Source organism: Schistocerca nitens, chromosome 5 (assembly GCF_023898315.1).
Source record: "Schistocerca nitens isolate TAMUIC-IGC-003100 chromosome 5, iqSchNite1.1, whole genome shotgun sequence".
NCBI lineage: Eukaryota > Metazoa > Arthropoda > Insecta > Orthoptera > Acrididae > Schistocerca > Schistocerca nitens.
Window position 1 is genome coordinate 808,805,115 of NC_064618.1, and position 16,095 is coordinate 808,821,209.

The 16,095-nt window shown below is 38.7% G+C and overlaps 1 protein-coding gene across 2 annotated transcripts in view; it reads right to left on the reverse strand.

The window, feature by feature from the left end:
- The window catches only part of LOC126259359 (mitogen-activated protein kinase p38b), a 104,177-nt gene that overhangs the window by 32,135 nt on the left and 55,947 nt on the right, over positions 1-16,095 (reverse strand). Inside the window, exons 4-7 of one of the 2 annotated variants that reach the window (XM_049956092.1) lie at positions 15,616-15,757; positions 13,663-13,825; positions 10,999-11,070; positions 1,852-1,931 (exon numbers count right to left, since the gene is read on the reverse strand). In XM_049956092.1, the coding sequence (XP_049812049.1) occupies positions 1,852-1,931; positions 10,999-11,070; positions 13,663-13,825; positions 15,616-15,757 (457 nt within the window). The remainder of the gene's footprint in view (positions 1-1,851; positions 1,932-10,998; positions 11,071-13,662; positions 13,826-15,615; positions 15,758-16,095) is intronic. The other variant, XM_049956094.1, reaches the window with a different exon arrangement.

The following is a 16,095-nucleotide window of genomic DNA, read 5'->3' on the forward strand; positions in this document are numbered from 1 at the left end:
ACTCTCGCACACCTCTAGTACGCATTGCCGGTACTTTAAATAGCCGGCGCTACATATCCGAGGTGCTGGAGCCAGTTGTCCTTCCTTACCTACAGGGCTCGGCCACAGCCATATTTCAACAAGATAATGCGCGACCACACATGGCACGCATTGTCCAAAGGTTCTTCGTCAATAACCAGATTGAATTGCTTCCCTGGCCGGCTCGCTCTCCGGATCTTTCGCCGATAGAAAACATGTGGTCCATGGTTGCTCAACGAGTGACCCAGATTACATCCCCAGCTGCCACACCAGATGATCTTTGGCAATGTGTGGAAGCTGCTTGGGCTGCTGTACCCCAGGAACACATCCAATGTCTCTTTGACTCAATGCCGAGACCTGTGGCAGCAGTGATCTCCAACAATGGCGGCTACTCTGGCTACTGATTCTGGCAGGAACCACATGTCACAGACGTCTGTAAACGTAATCATTTGATACTTGGTCAACATGTTATCTACAAAATAAATTTTGTTGTGCTACCTCTTGTCTTTCTTGGTGTTGCATTTACGGTGGCCAGCAGTGTAAGTCAACGGGGACAGTTGAAAATGTGTGCCCCAACCGGGACTCGAACCCGGGATCTCCTCTCTATCCATCTCAGCCACCAAGGACACAGAGGATAGTGCAACTGCGGGGACTTATCTCTGACATGCCTCCTGTGAGACCCACATTCCCAACTTATTGTCCCACACTATATTCATAGTGCTCCTGCCCATTATACTCATTACTCGCAGCTTTTTGCTGATTCCCGTAAGATTTCGGGCACTGTTTGTGCATCCCCACAGAAGAAGATGGTCAAATGGCTGGTGAGCCTTTTATATATAGAGACGGTATCTGTTCTTTTGGACATGTCCGAAAAGTTGCAGCAGCTATTCAGACATGATGAGGCTTACACAGGATAGAGTAACATGGAGACCTGCATAAAACCTGTCTTCGCACTGAAGACCACAACAACTCTTCAGTGCTTAATTATTGATAGCCATTTTACATGTTTCTCACTTACTTAGCTGTTGAGTGCATCTCCTGTAGCTCTTTACTTATCAGCAGTCCTTTATTTGCGGAATAATGATGTTTGTATCTGATGATGTACTACTTGCTCACAGCTTCAATCTTGCCATAAACTTTTTCAAGCTATAGTACGCGGGGCCTCCAGGACTGTTGGGTTTATCAATTTTGAGGAGCATGTTGGGTTTGGTGTATGGGGTGATGAGGCAGATGGACTTGGGGGAGAAGCTCTGTGATGACTAGCAATTTCAGAAGGGACTGGAAGTTATGTTAGACTTCTGGGATGGGATCATTATGACAGAGCTTGTATGTAGCTGGAGGAGTCAGAAAGTTGGCAGAAGCCTTCAGTCAGATAGTCACTGTAATTCATCACGACAGTGGTGGAGTCTTTGGCTGCAGGGAGGATGATTAGGCCAGCATCTGTTTTGAGACTGTGTATGTCTGTCCTTTCTTTTGCTGAAAGGTTAGTGTTTGTCACAAGGAACCCTGGGAACGCTTCTGTTATTCGGTGAGTGGTCTCCCTTACTCCTGAATTATTTACATTCCACTAGAACTTTCTTACTATAGTAATCACTTAGACTGTTCTTGCCTTTACAGTATGAGACCGCACTAATCATATTAGTTACAGAGAAATCACAACCATCGTCTGATGGATATGCCGTGGTAACATATAACTGTTATGTGTTAAATATTATATTTATGATACAAATTGGTGTCAAAAGACTGAACACAGAAAAGATTCAGCAAAGACAAAAGAAATAGGTTCACATAAAGCAAGCAAGGTATCGTTCAATCATGTCTCTCAGAACTTACCGATTCACTGGAAATTTTGTTCATAAACTCATCACAAGGGGTTCCAAGTATCTCCATAATAAGATTTAACTGATGGATATCTAAGAAGTGCTAAGGGTACCTCAAAGAAATGGTGCAGTATAAGTCATGCTTAAACAAATTCATATAAGTGCGGAAAAAATAATACTACAAATATACACAAATAAAAATGGACTGGATTCACTACTAGAAATATGAAAACGCTACAAAGCAAACTATAACATAGTTTTAATGAAAAAAAAAGCATTCAAGCTATTTTGAAATTTATTGAATATGTTACTGACGTATTCTGAAATACAGTTCTGCCCACTCCAGGGAGCTGTGAGTGCCTACATTGTGCTATCTATCCAACAGTCCATATCTACAATGAAATATGACTATCATATTCATTACATTGTCCACTACAAAACCTCTAAAAACTGGCCAACACAAAAAAACATTTACACTATAAAATGTGTAACAACATCACTAACATGTATTAAAACTAGCATGAAAATTTTCTACAGTGTAGTCCACACTTATATGAACATTAGTGTCATATGTGCCAAAGCATTAAAGCAATGTTATATAAAAATGAATCAACATGCTTGTAAGTAACAAAACCAATGCTAAATATTAATTAAAGCTGAAAGAAACAAGCGAAAACACCTATACACTGTAAATCCATCAATAGCATGCTGAATTCTTTTTATAGCAGTAAAATGAGGACCATCACATCTACTGAATCTGTATGATTTAACTTCATCAAGATCAGTACAGAATTCTTCATCTATATTCTAAGATTTTGTTGAATGATGGTCAGAATTCTTGCTGCATAGATCGTGATCAATGTAATCTTTAATTCAACAAGCTGACACATGCAAAATTCTTTTTCACACACAAACATCACGCCTCCACCCCTCTTATTGCCAGCAGTATAAGGGCAGATTTTTAAATTACATTGTAATGTTAGATGATGCCAAGAAGAGCCAGAAATAGCTATCGCTAAGTTTAAAACTCTGTAAGAATTGCTTCACAATATGTTAGCCATATGACAGTCTTCCAGTTCTGTATAATCAAAGAGTCACCACAGTTTTCTGCAGCGTAGCATCTGCTATGTAATTAAGTATAATAAAGTAAATCTGCATGTGTCCCACAGTTCATAGTTACTGGAGTACAATGTCGAAATATACCAACTCCTGATAAAAAAAATAAAAAAAAACTAACTTTTACTGAGGGTTCACAGAACAGTATCTGCAGAAACAAAGAGATTCTAATAATAAGAAACAGATAAGTTCACCACATATGTTATTGATACATCAGTCCATTTCCTTTGACATATCGTGTATGTAGCAGAGCACATTTACATTTCCTACAATTGTTTGTAATGAGCCAGTTATGATCATTATTGTTTGCCTCAATACAGTTCCGTCTATTATGGCCATAAGCAAAAAAATAACCTACAATGCAATGTGAGCACGCATTTTGTTGTTATGAAGCAGCCACTTTATGAGACACAATTATTCTTCCTCTTACAACAGGTATCAACAGAGAGGTGTAGTTCAAAAGTTGGCAAGTCCTTTAATTTATTTTTTAGCAGAGAGACAATACATTGCAACCTATTTTTCATTTCTGCTCAATTGTTTGGGATCTGTACCAGGCCAGATTAAAGCAAGAAATTAAGAAATTCAGAGGCGAGCTGCTATACTTGTTACTGGTAGGTTTGAACAACATGTGATACTGTGATGCTTCAGGAACTCAAATGGAAATCCCTGGAGAGAAGGCAACATTCTTTGAGGTATGTTACTGAGAAATTTCAGAAACGCACCTGAAGCTGACTGCAGAATGATTCTGTTGTCTCCTACTTTCACTGCACAAAAGGACCATGAAGATATGATCCGAAAAACTGGGATTCATGTGGAGGCATACAGACAATCATTTTTCCCTCATTCCATTTGTGAGTGGAACACGAAATCAAATGACTGGTAGTGGTTCGGGATACCCTACATCACATGCCATAAGGGGGATTGCAGAGTATCGACGTAGACGCAGATGAACAATCTCAAGTACATACGCAAGATTTCTATGCTCATGTAGCTTCCAGTAATTACATTTACACACTTATGTCCTATTGACATGCATCCTAAATGAAACAAGACACTATGTGTACATTATTAAAAATTAAGTGGACTTATCAGTTTTGAAGTAACATTTTTGGCACTCTTTCACAGGTTTTATGGAAAATTTAAAAATGTATTTTCACTGTGAAGTTAACAATTCTTCAAAATGTTAAAAGAGTCTTTTTTTAAAGAACATGGACTTATAATTCATGTATGTTAATTACTAAGGGAATGAAATGATATCACACAGCAGTGATATTACACTGTCAATTTTCACACCGATCAGCCAGAACATTATGACCACCTGCCTAATAGCTGGTATATCCACTTTTGGCACAGATAACAGTGGTGATGCATTATGGCATGGAAGCAATGAGATCTTGGTAGGCCACAGGAGGGAGTTGGCACCAAATCTGCACACACAAATAACCCAATTCCCATAAATCCATAAATTCCAAGGAGGGATCTTGGGGGGTGGGGGGGACGCAATGAGCTCTGATGCGCCATGTTCAATCACATCCAAGATGTGTTTGAGCAGGTTCAGATCTGGTGAGTTGGGGGGGGGGGGGGGCAGTGCACCAATTGGAACTCGCCACTGTGTTCCTCAAACCCCTCCATCACACTCCTGGCCTTGTGAAATAGCGGATTATCTTGTTGAAAAATGTCACTGCCATTAGGTAACATAATCGTTATGAAGGAGAGTACGTGGTCGGCAACCAGTGTACAATACTTCCTGGTGGTCACGGTGCCTTGCACGAGCTCCACTGGACCCTTCAATGCCCACATAATGAAGCCTTCGCTAGCTTGTCTCCGTCCTGTAGCGCAGGTGTCAAGGAGCTGTTCCCCCGGAAGTGATGGATTCACGTCCTGCCATTGGCATGATGAAGGAAGTATTCATCACACTGTGCAACACTCTGCCACTGCACCAATGTCCAGTGCCGATGGCCACACGACCATTTAAGTCATAGTTGCTGAGATCATGGTGTTAACACTGGCACATGCCTGGGTTGTTGGCTGTGGAGGCCTGTCATTAGGAGTGTTCAGTGCACTGTGTGTACAGGCACACGTGTACTCTGCCCAGCATTAAAGTCTGATGTTAGATGCACCACAGTTCGCTGCCTGTCCTGTTTTACCAGTCTACCCAGCCTACCACGTCCGACACCTATAACGAGGGATGGTTACCCGACCCACAACATCTGGATATGGTTTCATCTTGGTTTTGCCATGTGTTGAAGACACTCACCACAACACCCCTGGAACAACTGACAAGTCATACAGTTTCTGAAATCTCATCCCAAGCCTCCAGGCCATCACAATCTGCCCTCGGTCATACTCAGACAGATCACGTGCCTTCTCCATTCTATACACGGACAGCATACTCACTGATACAGCACACATTGTGCGTGTGTCTGACTAGCAATCATTCCTCGCCAGGTGACACTGCTATTGCCCGGATTGGTTTATATTGATAGGTCAGTGCTCATGATGTTCTGGCTGATCAGTGTATATGTGCTATTATAAGATAATAGTATCTGTCTGGCATGTAGCTGTAAACCTCAAACTCCTTAGTACCCATCACCGACTACAGCTTCTTAATAATACTGTTAAATGTTAGTGGCTTCAAACAAATGAGTAAGCACAACACATTCAGAATATTGTAACAAGATTTTTGTCACAGATATTGAATACTACTTCACACAGTTCCCCGATTCCCTTCGAAAATTCCACAACTGATAACAAATTTTCATTTTGATAATGTTTGATACAATGTGTGTTGAAGATGACATCTGTTACTGCTTCCCCCACCCCAGCCCACAGGTACAAGTGGTAATCATAAATTTCTCACTACTACTTAAAAAGAAAACTGAGTTAATTAATCAATTTATTGTCTGTTTGTGGGCACATGGTGCAGCCCTGACACAGACTGGAATCCTTGCACTACATTAATATAGTATGCTGCCAAGAGCAGCCAATTCAAAATTGTGCAGTCTATTGGTAGTGTGGAGTACTGTGCAGTAATTCATTTCCACTACTGATGAAAATTAATTACCACACAATACTCTGCATTATCGATGGTTTGCACAATTTTGTTTTGAGTGTTCTAGCAGCTTGCTGCAATATTATGGTATGAGGATATCAATATGTACCAGGACTGCAGACAGGCACCTGCAAATAAACCAAACAAAATAATTATACAACCTTTTTTTAAGGTGACAATTAAAACTTTATGAGTAGCCTCCCATAGAAGAAGGGGAGCTTAATTTTTTCTATATTCCGATGTCTATGTTTATAAGGGAAATATTTTTCTGGTCCTTGTTGAAAAGGTGCTTCCTGATATTCCAAAACCAACATTTGTTACGATAATGAGCCTATTTCTTTCAAAGTCTGACCACTTCCACTGCAGATTTTCTGTAAAACACACACACACACACACACACCACAGAGAGTGCATGTTGCATTCAGTAACAGATCCAACAAATGTTCTTATAAGATTCCTTAACAGATTATACCAATACTTTTCTACCTGACATCAAGGTTATTAATTTTCTTGTAGGGAGCAGACTTTGCTTTCGTAAGTCGCTGCGGTAATTTAATTTTCTACTTTTCATATCTGTTAGTGTAACTACAGCTTATAGTTGCACACACAGATTTTAAATACCTTTAATAACTGTAAAGCAACTATAGCCAGAAAATTAAGAACTTTATACTGCTCAATTATTGTAACATAGTGTTAGAGCATTAGGAATGGAGATGATCTTTACATAACTTATATCATTGGTTTATTTTTAAGTGAACTGTGTAATGCAACAACTAATATTTTATATGAAATATGCAAAATGTACAGGTTGCAAGCTGATACTTACAATAAATGCAACATTTTACAACAATTAATTAAAATGAAGCTTCATACACAAGCCAAGGAACAACAGTGCAAACAAGGATTTAATTTTCTCTCACTGCATCAATGAATAAGTAGAACAGGAGGGGCATACAATAGTATTCCAACCTTAAGTTGTGTATTAAAATTCTGGTGGACATGATTATCCTTGCCGTGATGTAGCATTATGACTTGTGCCAGACTTCAAATAATAATTGCTATTTGTAAATCTTTTCCTTTCCTCTAAAAACAAACATACTAGAAACGTACCTACTGAAGTTTCAGTTGCATACAAACAAACAGATCATCACCTGCATAAAAAACACTACTATCATGTAAAACAAAGCAGTAATACTTGCATTCAAGACCATGAACTATTAAATCTTAAAATATGTAATTTTCTGAAAAATACTCAATCTGAGGTATACAAAAATATCACCTCCAAAGCACTAAACACCAGCAACTCCACTATTAATAACAACAAAAAGGGGAGGGTGTTAAGAGTAACCTCTACTTACTGGAATGAGGAAAATTGTATACATCAAATAGCCAACATTTCATTTCACACTTACACAGAAAACAATAGAATGTACAATGGCATCAACAATTATGTACCAGTATGCACTTTTTAAATATAGTTAAATTTATACTATGATAATCCACCCATTCTGAGAAAATCAGTTTTTAAATGTTCATCATTCAATAGCAGTCTCCTAAAAGCAAAAGGGAAATACAAAGACCCACTAAATTTGCTGCTCAAAACTTTTTTTCTGACTGTTGATGAAGCTATGTAACCGTCTTTGACACTGTTAGCTTATGAACTGAGCTGCTTACGAGTAATAATCACTTATCAGAAGTGAAATTAGCATTATTATACTTACCATGCATACCACTCTTTCTCTTTATGCAGGGAATTCAAACTGCCAAATTTTCCAAATCAGCACAATGCAGAAATTAAGAACAAGAAACACAGTTTTAGAAATACTGTATCCAACGTACTTAAAAAATTGAAAGAAGCTGCCACTGCAATACAAATTTGCATAATGAGCAAATGATATTATTGAAAATGCAATGATATGCAAATGATGCTTACTCCATTTTCAAGAAGAAATGCCACATTAAGCTAACTGGCCTTTTGTAGCAGAAATCTTGTTTGGTAATTTGAGTTGAAAGTTAATCTTTCAAATACTTCAAGGGTTCTTTCTCACATGTACATTAGTCTTTCAATTAACTCAACTGAACATAAATTTTATTTAAACAACAAAATTTATTTTTTACCCTCCTGTAATCATTCAAAAGAGTTAGTGTTACACTTCCCACTGGTTCCGTTGTTTTTGTAGTAACTTTCTTTTCTATTTTTTCTTTTTAAGAAATTTTACTGAGGCTTTTCCTTGATACTCTGTTATCTTAAATTGATCTCATCAGTCGCATAACTGTGTAATTACAGTGAAGAGCATGGACGAATAGTATTTTCTTAGAACCTGCCAACCAAGAAATGAAGGAAGATAGCAAATTAACATCCTGTCAACAACAAGGTCAATAGAGACACAGTATGGGCTACGATTTGGGAAGGATGGCAAAGGAAATGGCCGTGTCCTTTCCAAAGGAGCTGTCTAGGTATTTTCTTTTAGCAATTTAAGGAAACCACAGTGAGCCTAAATCTGGCCAGCCAAATGGGGATCTGAACTGCTGTCCTCCTGAGTGCAAGATAGTGTCTTGCCACTAAGTCATCTGGCTCGGTGCTCACCATGGGTCCATAAATAATACATTAGATTGACTGAAGTAACCAGTCCTGGTAATTGTCTCAACACGTGAAATGCAACCTCAAGCCCTCTGCAGGAACCTACAGAAGTTGTAGAAGCTGCAGTCACACATAACTCTGCTCACTCTACTTTTCCAGATGCTGGTAGATAGTGAAACTAGAGCTGAATGCTTTTCCTAATTTCTGGAAACCAAATTACATGGTTCCACAATATCACAAAGTGAACACAAAATGATTTTTTATAGAATTCATACCAGAAGGAAAATAGTATATTGTTCTGAACAAGGAGACGTATCAGAGTGAAACTTGTAAAATACTAAATTCCAAAAAATGTGCTCAGAAAATCACTATGTTATGCAGGACTTTTACATTTGTTTTGATATAAAATCTCTTGTTTTACACAAACTAGTTTCAGCAAGATCTTTGGGTCATCAGTAGATTTACAATTGTTTTCCTTCACCTATCCCATTTATCGCTAAACCATTTAAAAAGCTTGTGTTTCATGATACAGAATCCCGTGTAATTTAGTTTTGTTGGTTGGTGAATAGTCAGTATCTTCACTAAGATGAAATTTTGCTTTTATCGACACGTTCACAAACATAAATGTGTGACTGACTATCCATCACAGCTGCAGCATCAACATGGGAAACACCTTAGGATAAAATCTAAGCATTTTGCAACATAGTAGACAAATCAATAACAACATGTTCTATCGGCCCAGATAACGCAGACAATTCACAATGTCTGTAACAGACTTGGCCTGTTGTACAGTGTGTGTCGACGAATTCTAGCCAATGAACTGAACATCAAATGAACTGCAGAGGAGTTTGTCCTGTGCATTCTCAGCATTGACCAATGAAACCACAAAATTCAGACGTGCACTGAGCTGCAGTAAGATGAATCTTGGGTCTACAGTTATGACCCTGAAACGAAGCAGCAATCCTCACAATAGGAAACGACATCTTCTCCAAGACCAAGAGAAGCTTGATGAGTTCGCAGCAACATGGAGTCAATGCTGAACTTTCAACATTCAGGGAATAGGGCTTAAGCAGTTTGTTTCATCTGATCACACCGCTGATGGGTAGTTTTACTGCACAATATTGAAGTGACTGAGGGAAAATGTTTGGCACAAGTGACTAGAGTTGTGGAAAAAGAAAGACTGGTTGGTGCATCATGACAATGCACCCCTGCACACCTCGCTTGTTTAGAAGGAATTCCTGGTCAGAAACAACATGGCACCGGTCCCCATTGCTCCCTCCTCACCAGATCTAGCCCCGTGCCACTTCTACCTGTTCCCGATGATGAAAATTACATTAAAAGGGTGATGTTTTGACTCAATTGAAGACCTCCAAGTAGAACTGCAATGGGTTCTGAATATCTTTCATCCTGTAGGCTTCCAGGAGTGCTTCCAAAAATGAGAACAACACTTGGATCATTGCATACATGCCCGTGGTTACTAATTTGAACATGGCAGCGGAAATTAGGATGTAAGAACAGTTTTCCGATTTTTACAATGAAATTCTCAGATATTCTGTGTAGCACCTCATACATAAAACAAAGCGTCTCAACAAAATTGAAGGGGTGAAAAGATGCTGCACTCCACCATACTGGTTAGGCCTTAAGAGAAACACAAGGATTCATAACAATAATGGAAATTCTTGGCTGGAACATCACATAAAATAAGGGAAAGGCAACCAGTTACCTACAGCAGACTGGTATGGGACACACAGACGCACATGACAGCAAATAGTATTCACACTAACTTCAAGCTCTTGTTTTTTTTCTAGCAAAAGTGTACACATACATGCACACGCCCCTGGGACACACACACACACACACACACACACACACACACACACACACACACACACACACACAACCAATCTGTCCACTATAGGAGCATGGTGCCTTACCATTGAATCTTTAGTATTATTGCCCCATCTGTGTTCTTCCAGTGTTAACAAAAGAGAGGAAGTTCAATGAAGACCAACATTATTTGCCTCAAGATAGATTAGTGTACAATATTAGACGCTGCCCCAACATATGTCAAATACGTTCAAAATAAGTGAAACCCACTCTTGAAATTCTAAAGCTGATCCTTCTGTCAGTGACAGAAAATACCACTGAACTATGTCTTATATCGAAAGAAATATTTCAGTGGCAAAATTATAGAGTGTAGATCAAATGTTCATAATTCACTATTATAACATACAAAGTTCACTACGGCACATAGGAATGGCAGCCCAGTTTTCATAAACTGGCATCCGTTGGAATTACAGTTTCTTTGGTTCATTTACAACGTAAAGGTTTGCAATGATAAGGTACATTTTTACAATAAATGATATTGCTCAGAGCATAAACTAAATCAAGAACTTTTTGGTAAAGGATACGATCTGTTCCTGGAAATAATGTCCTTCCTGTCAGCAACTCTGCCATTATACAGCCAACAGACCAGATATCAACTGTTAAGATAAATATCATCATTACATTTACATACTTTCTAATATATAAAAAAATAATAAATTTTTGAAAATAAAATATAATTCAATTGATAAAAAACTACTCACCAAGTGGTGGCAGGAGATTAGACAAATAAAAGAACTGTGCAAGGCTTTGGAGCCACTGGTTTCACCTCCTGGCAAGATTGAAGGGGAAAGAAGAGGGAGGAAGGGAAGGAGTGGCGAGGTTTAGGGAATGGGGATAGTTCAGAAAAACTGCCCAGAACCCTGGCTCAGGGAAAACTTACCAGACAGGATGAAAAGGAAAAACTGATAGTTGGTAATTGTACTGGATGAGAGTTGAAAAACTGATAGCTTTACGTTGCAAAATAGGGCAATAAGCAAGACAAGTTACTGACAAAACATCATGCAAGAGTTAATAAAAATGGAAAGCTAAGCGGATCATATGTGGTAGAGGTGGGGGTGAGGGAAAAAAGAAAGGCATAAAATAAAAGATATAGAATGCTGAAAGTGAATAATGAAAGGAATATTTGCTGAAAAACAATTCTGAGGCTTAAGAAATTATTAAAAAATTAATGTAAATTAAGGCCATTTGTGAGGCAAGAACCATGGACATTTGTAATGCCAGTTCCCATCTGTGGAGTTCTGAGAAACTGGTGTCTGGGAGAAGAATCCAGATGGTATATGTGTTAAAATGGGCACCAAGGTTTTGGCTGTCATGTTGTAGAGCTTATTCTGGTAATCCAGTATGTTGCCAGTGTACACCTTCTGTCAATGCCCATTTATCCTAACTAATAACTTGATGGTAGTCTTACCAGTACAGAAGGCTGAACAGCATTTACGTAACAGCTGGTACATGACGAATGTCATTTAACAAGTGGCTCTCCTTTTGATAATATATGTTCTGCCAGTTGCAGGGCTGGTATAGATGGTGGTAGGAAGGTGCATAGGGCAAGCTTACAGCAGTGTGGATCACAGAGGAAAAAGGCATGGGCGCAATAGAAGCACAGGGTCTGAACAGGATAATGTGGAGATGGGGATTTGGGGGGGGGGGGGGGGGGGCGAAAAGCTATTCTAGGTGTGGTGGGAAAAATGCCTGATAGAATGGACCTCATTTCAGGGCATGATTTTCGGAAGTCATAACCTTGTTGAAGTAGGTGACTAATAGATTCAAGACCAGGATAAAACTGAGTGACAAGAAGTGCATTCCCACATTGTTTTTTGGTGGTATCAGCATTACCTGGACTGGATGTAATGGCCTGGGAAGTCTGCTTTTCAATTAAGCCAGTGGGGTAATTATTTGACATGTAAAGGATGGCAACAGTCAAAATGTAAGTACTGTTGTTTGTGTGTAGTTTAATTTGAAGAGAAGCGGGTAGCTGACACTTGGTGCAGATGAGGTCAACATCAAGGAAAGTGGGATGGGATTCAGAACAGGATCTTGTGAAATTTAATTGTGAGAATGTATTAGGAGATTCCAATAATTGTAAAAGGGTTACCCTCACCATGAGTCCATGTGGCAAAGATGTCCTCAATGTATCTATACCAAACCTAAGGCTGCAGGCTTAAGAATCCCAGGAAAGTCCCCTCCAAGTGACCCATTTTAAGGTTGGAATAGGAAGGATCATCATGGTTCCCATGGCTGTGACCTTAATTTGTTTGTAAATCTGCCCCTCAAAAGTAAAGTAGTTGCTGGGAAGTATAAAGTTGATTAAGGTGAGCAGAGAGAACATCATAGGTTTGAAATAAGATGGACATTGGCTGAGGTAATGTTCATCAGCAGACTGACCACATACATGGGGGGATGTTGGAACAGAGAGAGCAATGTGTGTGGTGGGAGTGGGTGGGTGGGCACAGATTTTGGATGATCTCGGAAATGGTTAGTGCCTTTAATGTAGGAGGGAAATCTTTGTAGTGTATGTTGCAGGTGTTGATCAACTAAGGCAGATATACATTCAGTGGATGCTTGGAAGCCAGCAACAATGGGACGACCAGGGTGATTGGGTTTGTGGATCTTAAGAAGAAGGTAAAAGGTGAGAGTGTGTGGTTTGAGTGGGGTAAGTAGTTCTATGGACTGAGGTTTTAGTCCTTGTGAGGGGCCTGAGGTTTTAAGGAAGGACTGTAAGTCAGTGTGTACCACATGGATAGAATCTTGATGGCAGATTCTGTACATACAGGTGCCAGAAAATGGGTGTAGTCACTCACTTACATGCTCCCGTAAAATGTATCACAGTGGTAGATCCTTTGTCCACAAGCAGGCTATAATTGAGTCATCAGATTTTTGTGAACAAAGAGCCTGGAGTTCAGCAGTGGGCAGGATGCACATTTCTTTAGCCCTTATTTGTGTTTTATCCTGCCACCACTTGGCGGTATATTTTTATCTATACAATTATATTATATTTACACACTTCAACAGAAATTGGTGACTCCTACTATTTAAAGACAATTTAACAAGTGTTTTTAGTGTTCTTTGGTGACATGAAACACTTGTGATATATTCTGCATACAAATCACTTAAAACTTCACAGATTAAAAAAAAAAAAGATATCATTAAAGAGAGTTAGAAGAAGTCTTATCAAGAGAACACTATATTACCTGTTTGATTGTAGTGCATCCAATTAAGCATTATCTCTGGTGCTCTGTACCACCGCGTAGCCACATATCCAGTCATTTCACTCTCTGTTGGCCGAGCTAAACCAAAATCTAGTATTTTCAATTCACAGTCTTCATTCACTGCGATATTCGATGGCTTAAGATCCTATTTAAGACCATCACAACAACATTAATTATCTTTTATTTAGTTTTATTATTATTACTTTTTCATAATGAAAAATTCACAATCAAAATTCTCATTCCACATAGGCAACAATATAAGGCAAAACAAATTGTCTCATCTCTTAATATACAGAAGTCATTTATGTTTGTTTGAAGTAAAAATTTGTGGAACTAACACAACACAAAACATGATATCACATGCAATTAAAACTGTATTTCTAACTTAGTAGTAAACTAATGGAAGAGGGTTTGATTACAAAGTAGCATGCACGACAAACCCAGCTGTGAAAAGCAGATCATAAAGTATGGAGAAGTATTGAACAGGCCTATGTCCAGCAGTGGATGATAAATAGTCAATAATGATCTCAGATGAAATGCTATTTTGAATGTGCATATAATTCAAGAATAAGGTACAAAGGAATTTGGCTTTCAGGACCAGGTTTTCTGAGTTTCTGGTAGCTGAAGGCAATGGATTTTTGTCAATAGACATTTTATATTAAAAAAAAAAGGTGTGTGTGTGTGGGGGGGGAGAAGAACTTCATAAGGCCTCATAGAGATATATGATTCAGTACAATTTCAACAATAACACAATTATTTGTTAAGCACAGTGGCAATACTGGTAAACACGATTGTCCGCCTTCATATGCTCCAAATAGTATAGATGAAATTAAGGGGCTTACTGGTATCAAATTATTGAAAGAGTACATGACAAACAACACACTATAATAATCTCTGCAATTTATGCTGTCTACAGCTGCACTGCCACAGCAACTGGCAATTCAGTTACATTTGCTATATTTTGTGAACACTCATTCTTTTTATAGCATCTTTATCAAAATTTGTATTGGAGTTTCCTTTCTTTTGTGCCTGGGGAGGGAGGTATCAGGGGTAAGTGTGCAGAAGATATGGCAAAAAGGCAAGGATCACACCTAATTAGCTTCAGGAGCATTAATAAACTATTGTTTTGTTGTGAGAGTGACTCTGATATTCTTATACTGTGATTTAGGAAATCTCTGTCTAATTGCCTGTCTTTGTCACTATGCAGTCTTCAGAATAACCAGTCTTTCACTGTTAATCTACAAAACTTGATAGGCACGACGATAGTATCTTCTAATTGTCCCATATCAAACTTTATAAGCGTAAAACTATGAATGTTATACATATTGCAAACTACATATGTAATGGAAAGTCCCGTGTGGAAATAGTAAAGGTAGCACCTCACTGTATATTTATATTGAGCCATCAACACACACACACACACACACACACACACACACACACACACACACACACACACACACACTGAAAATGTAGACGTATTTCTCTGGGCCCATGGGACAATACAACAGCCATGCAGGTGTGTGTGTGTGTGTGTGTGTGTGTGTGTGTGTGTGTGTTTTTCTGTCACCAGATCTGAAAAGTGTTCGAAAGCTTAGTAATGTTTTCAGTCTTGTTTATGTGACTATTGATGGACCAAAGCCTCCTCTATATGGTGATTTGTTACCTTTATTCCTTCCATCACATACTGCTAACTCTGCTATATAGACTATCTAGACAGTTAAAGTTGATTACAGAAGTCGGATCTATACCACTATCAAATAATTACAACTGTAAGTACTCATTAAAGAAACAAAATAAGGAAATGTGGAGAAGATTTACATGACATAGTGGGGGGGGGGGGGGGGGTGAGGGGGGGGGGGAGGGGGACTGAGCACACAAAGCCACAAAACTCAAGGGCCATGCAACCATATAAAATAGTGAAAGTAAACTCACCCTATGAATTATTCCAGCGGAATGGATGTATTTCAGACCTCTCAGTATCTGATAAACTAGGAACTGTACGTGGTCATCAGTCAGTTTTTGTGTTCTAACAATATTGTTTAGGTCAGCACCCATTAAATGAGTCACCAAGTAACTAAAACAAAAATCTTATTACAAACTGAATTTCAATATAAAAACATGCAATGTAACATTACATAACATAAAGAAGACAACACGTCACATTACTGCAAACAAAAGATTAAATAGCAATAAGTAAAATAAGGGTAAGGCGGCCACAGATTGATGTGTGGCACATAGACACATCTAACGCACAATTACATTCACATTAGGTTTTGATCTTGTTCTTTTTCTAACAAAAGTACCCACATTCACACTCAACTAGACTGCCACCCAAATGCATGCCCCATAGCAAGACTGTTTATTGATTATTGAGAACAGTTGCCTGGGCAAATAGTAATGGGGGGAGTGTAG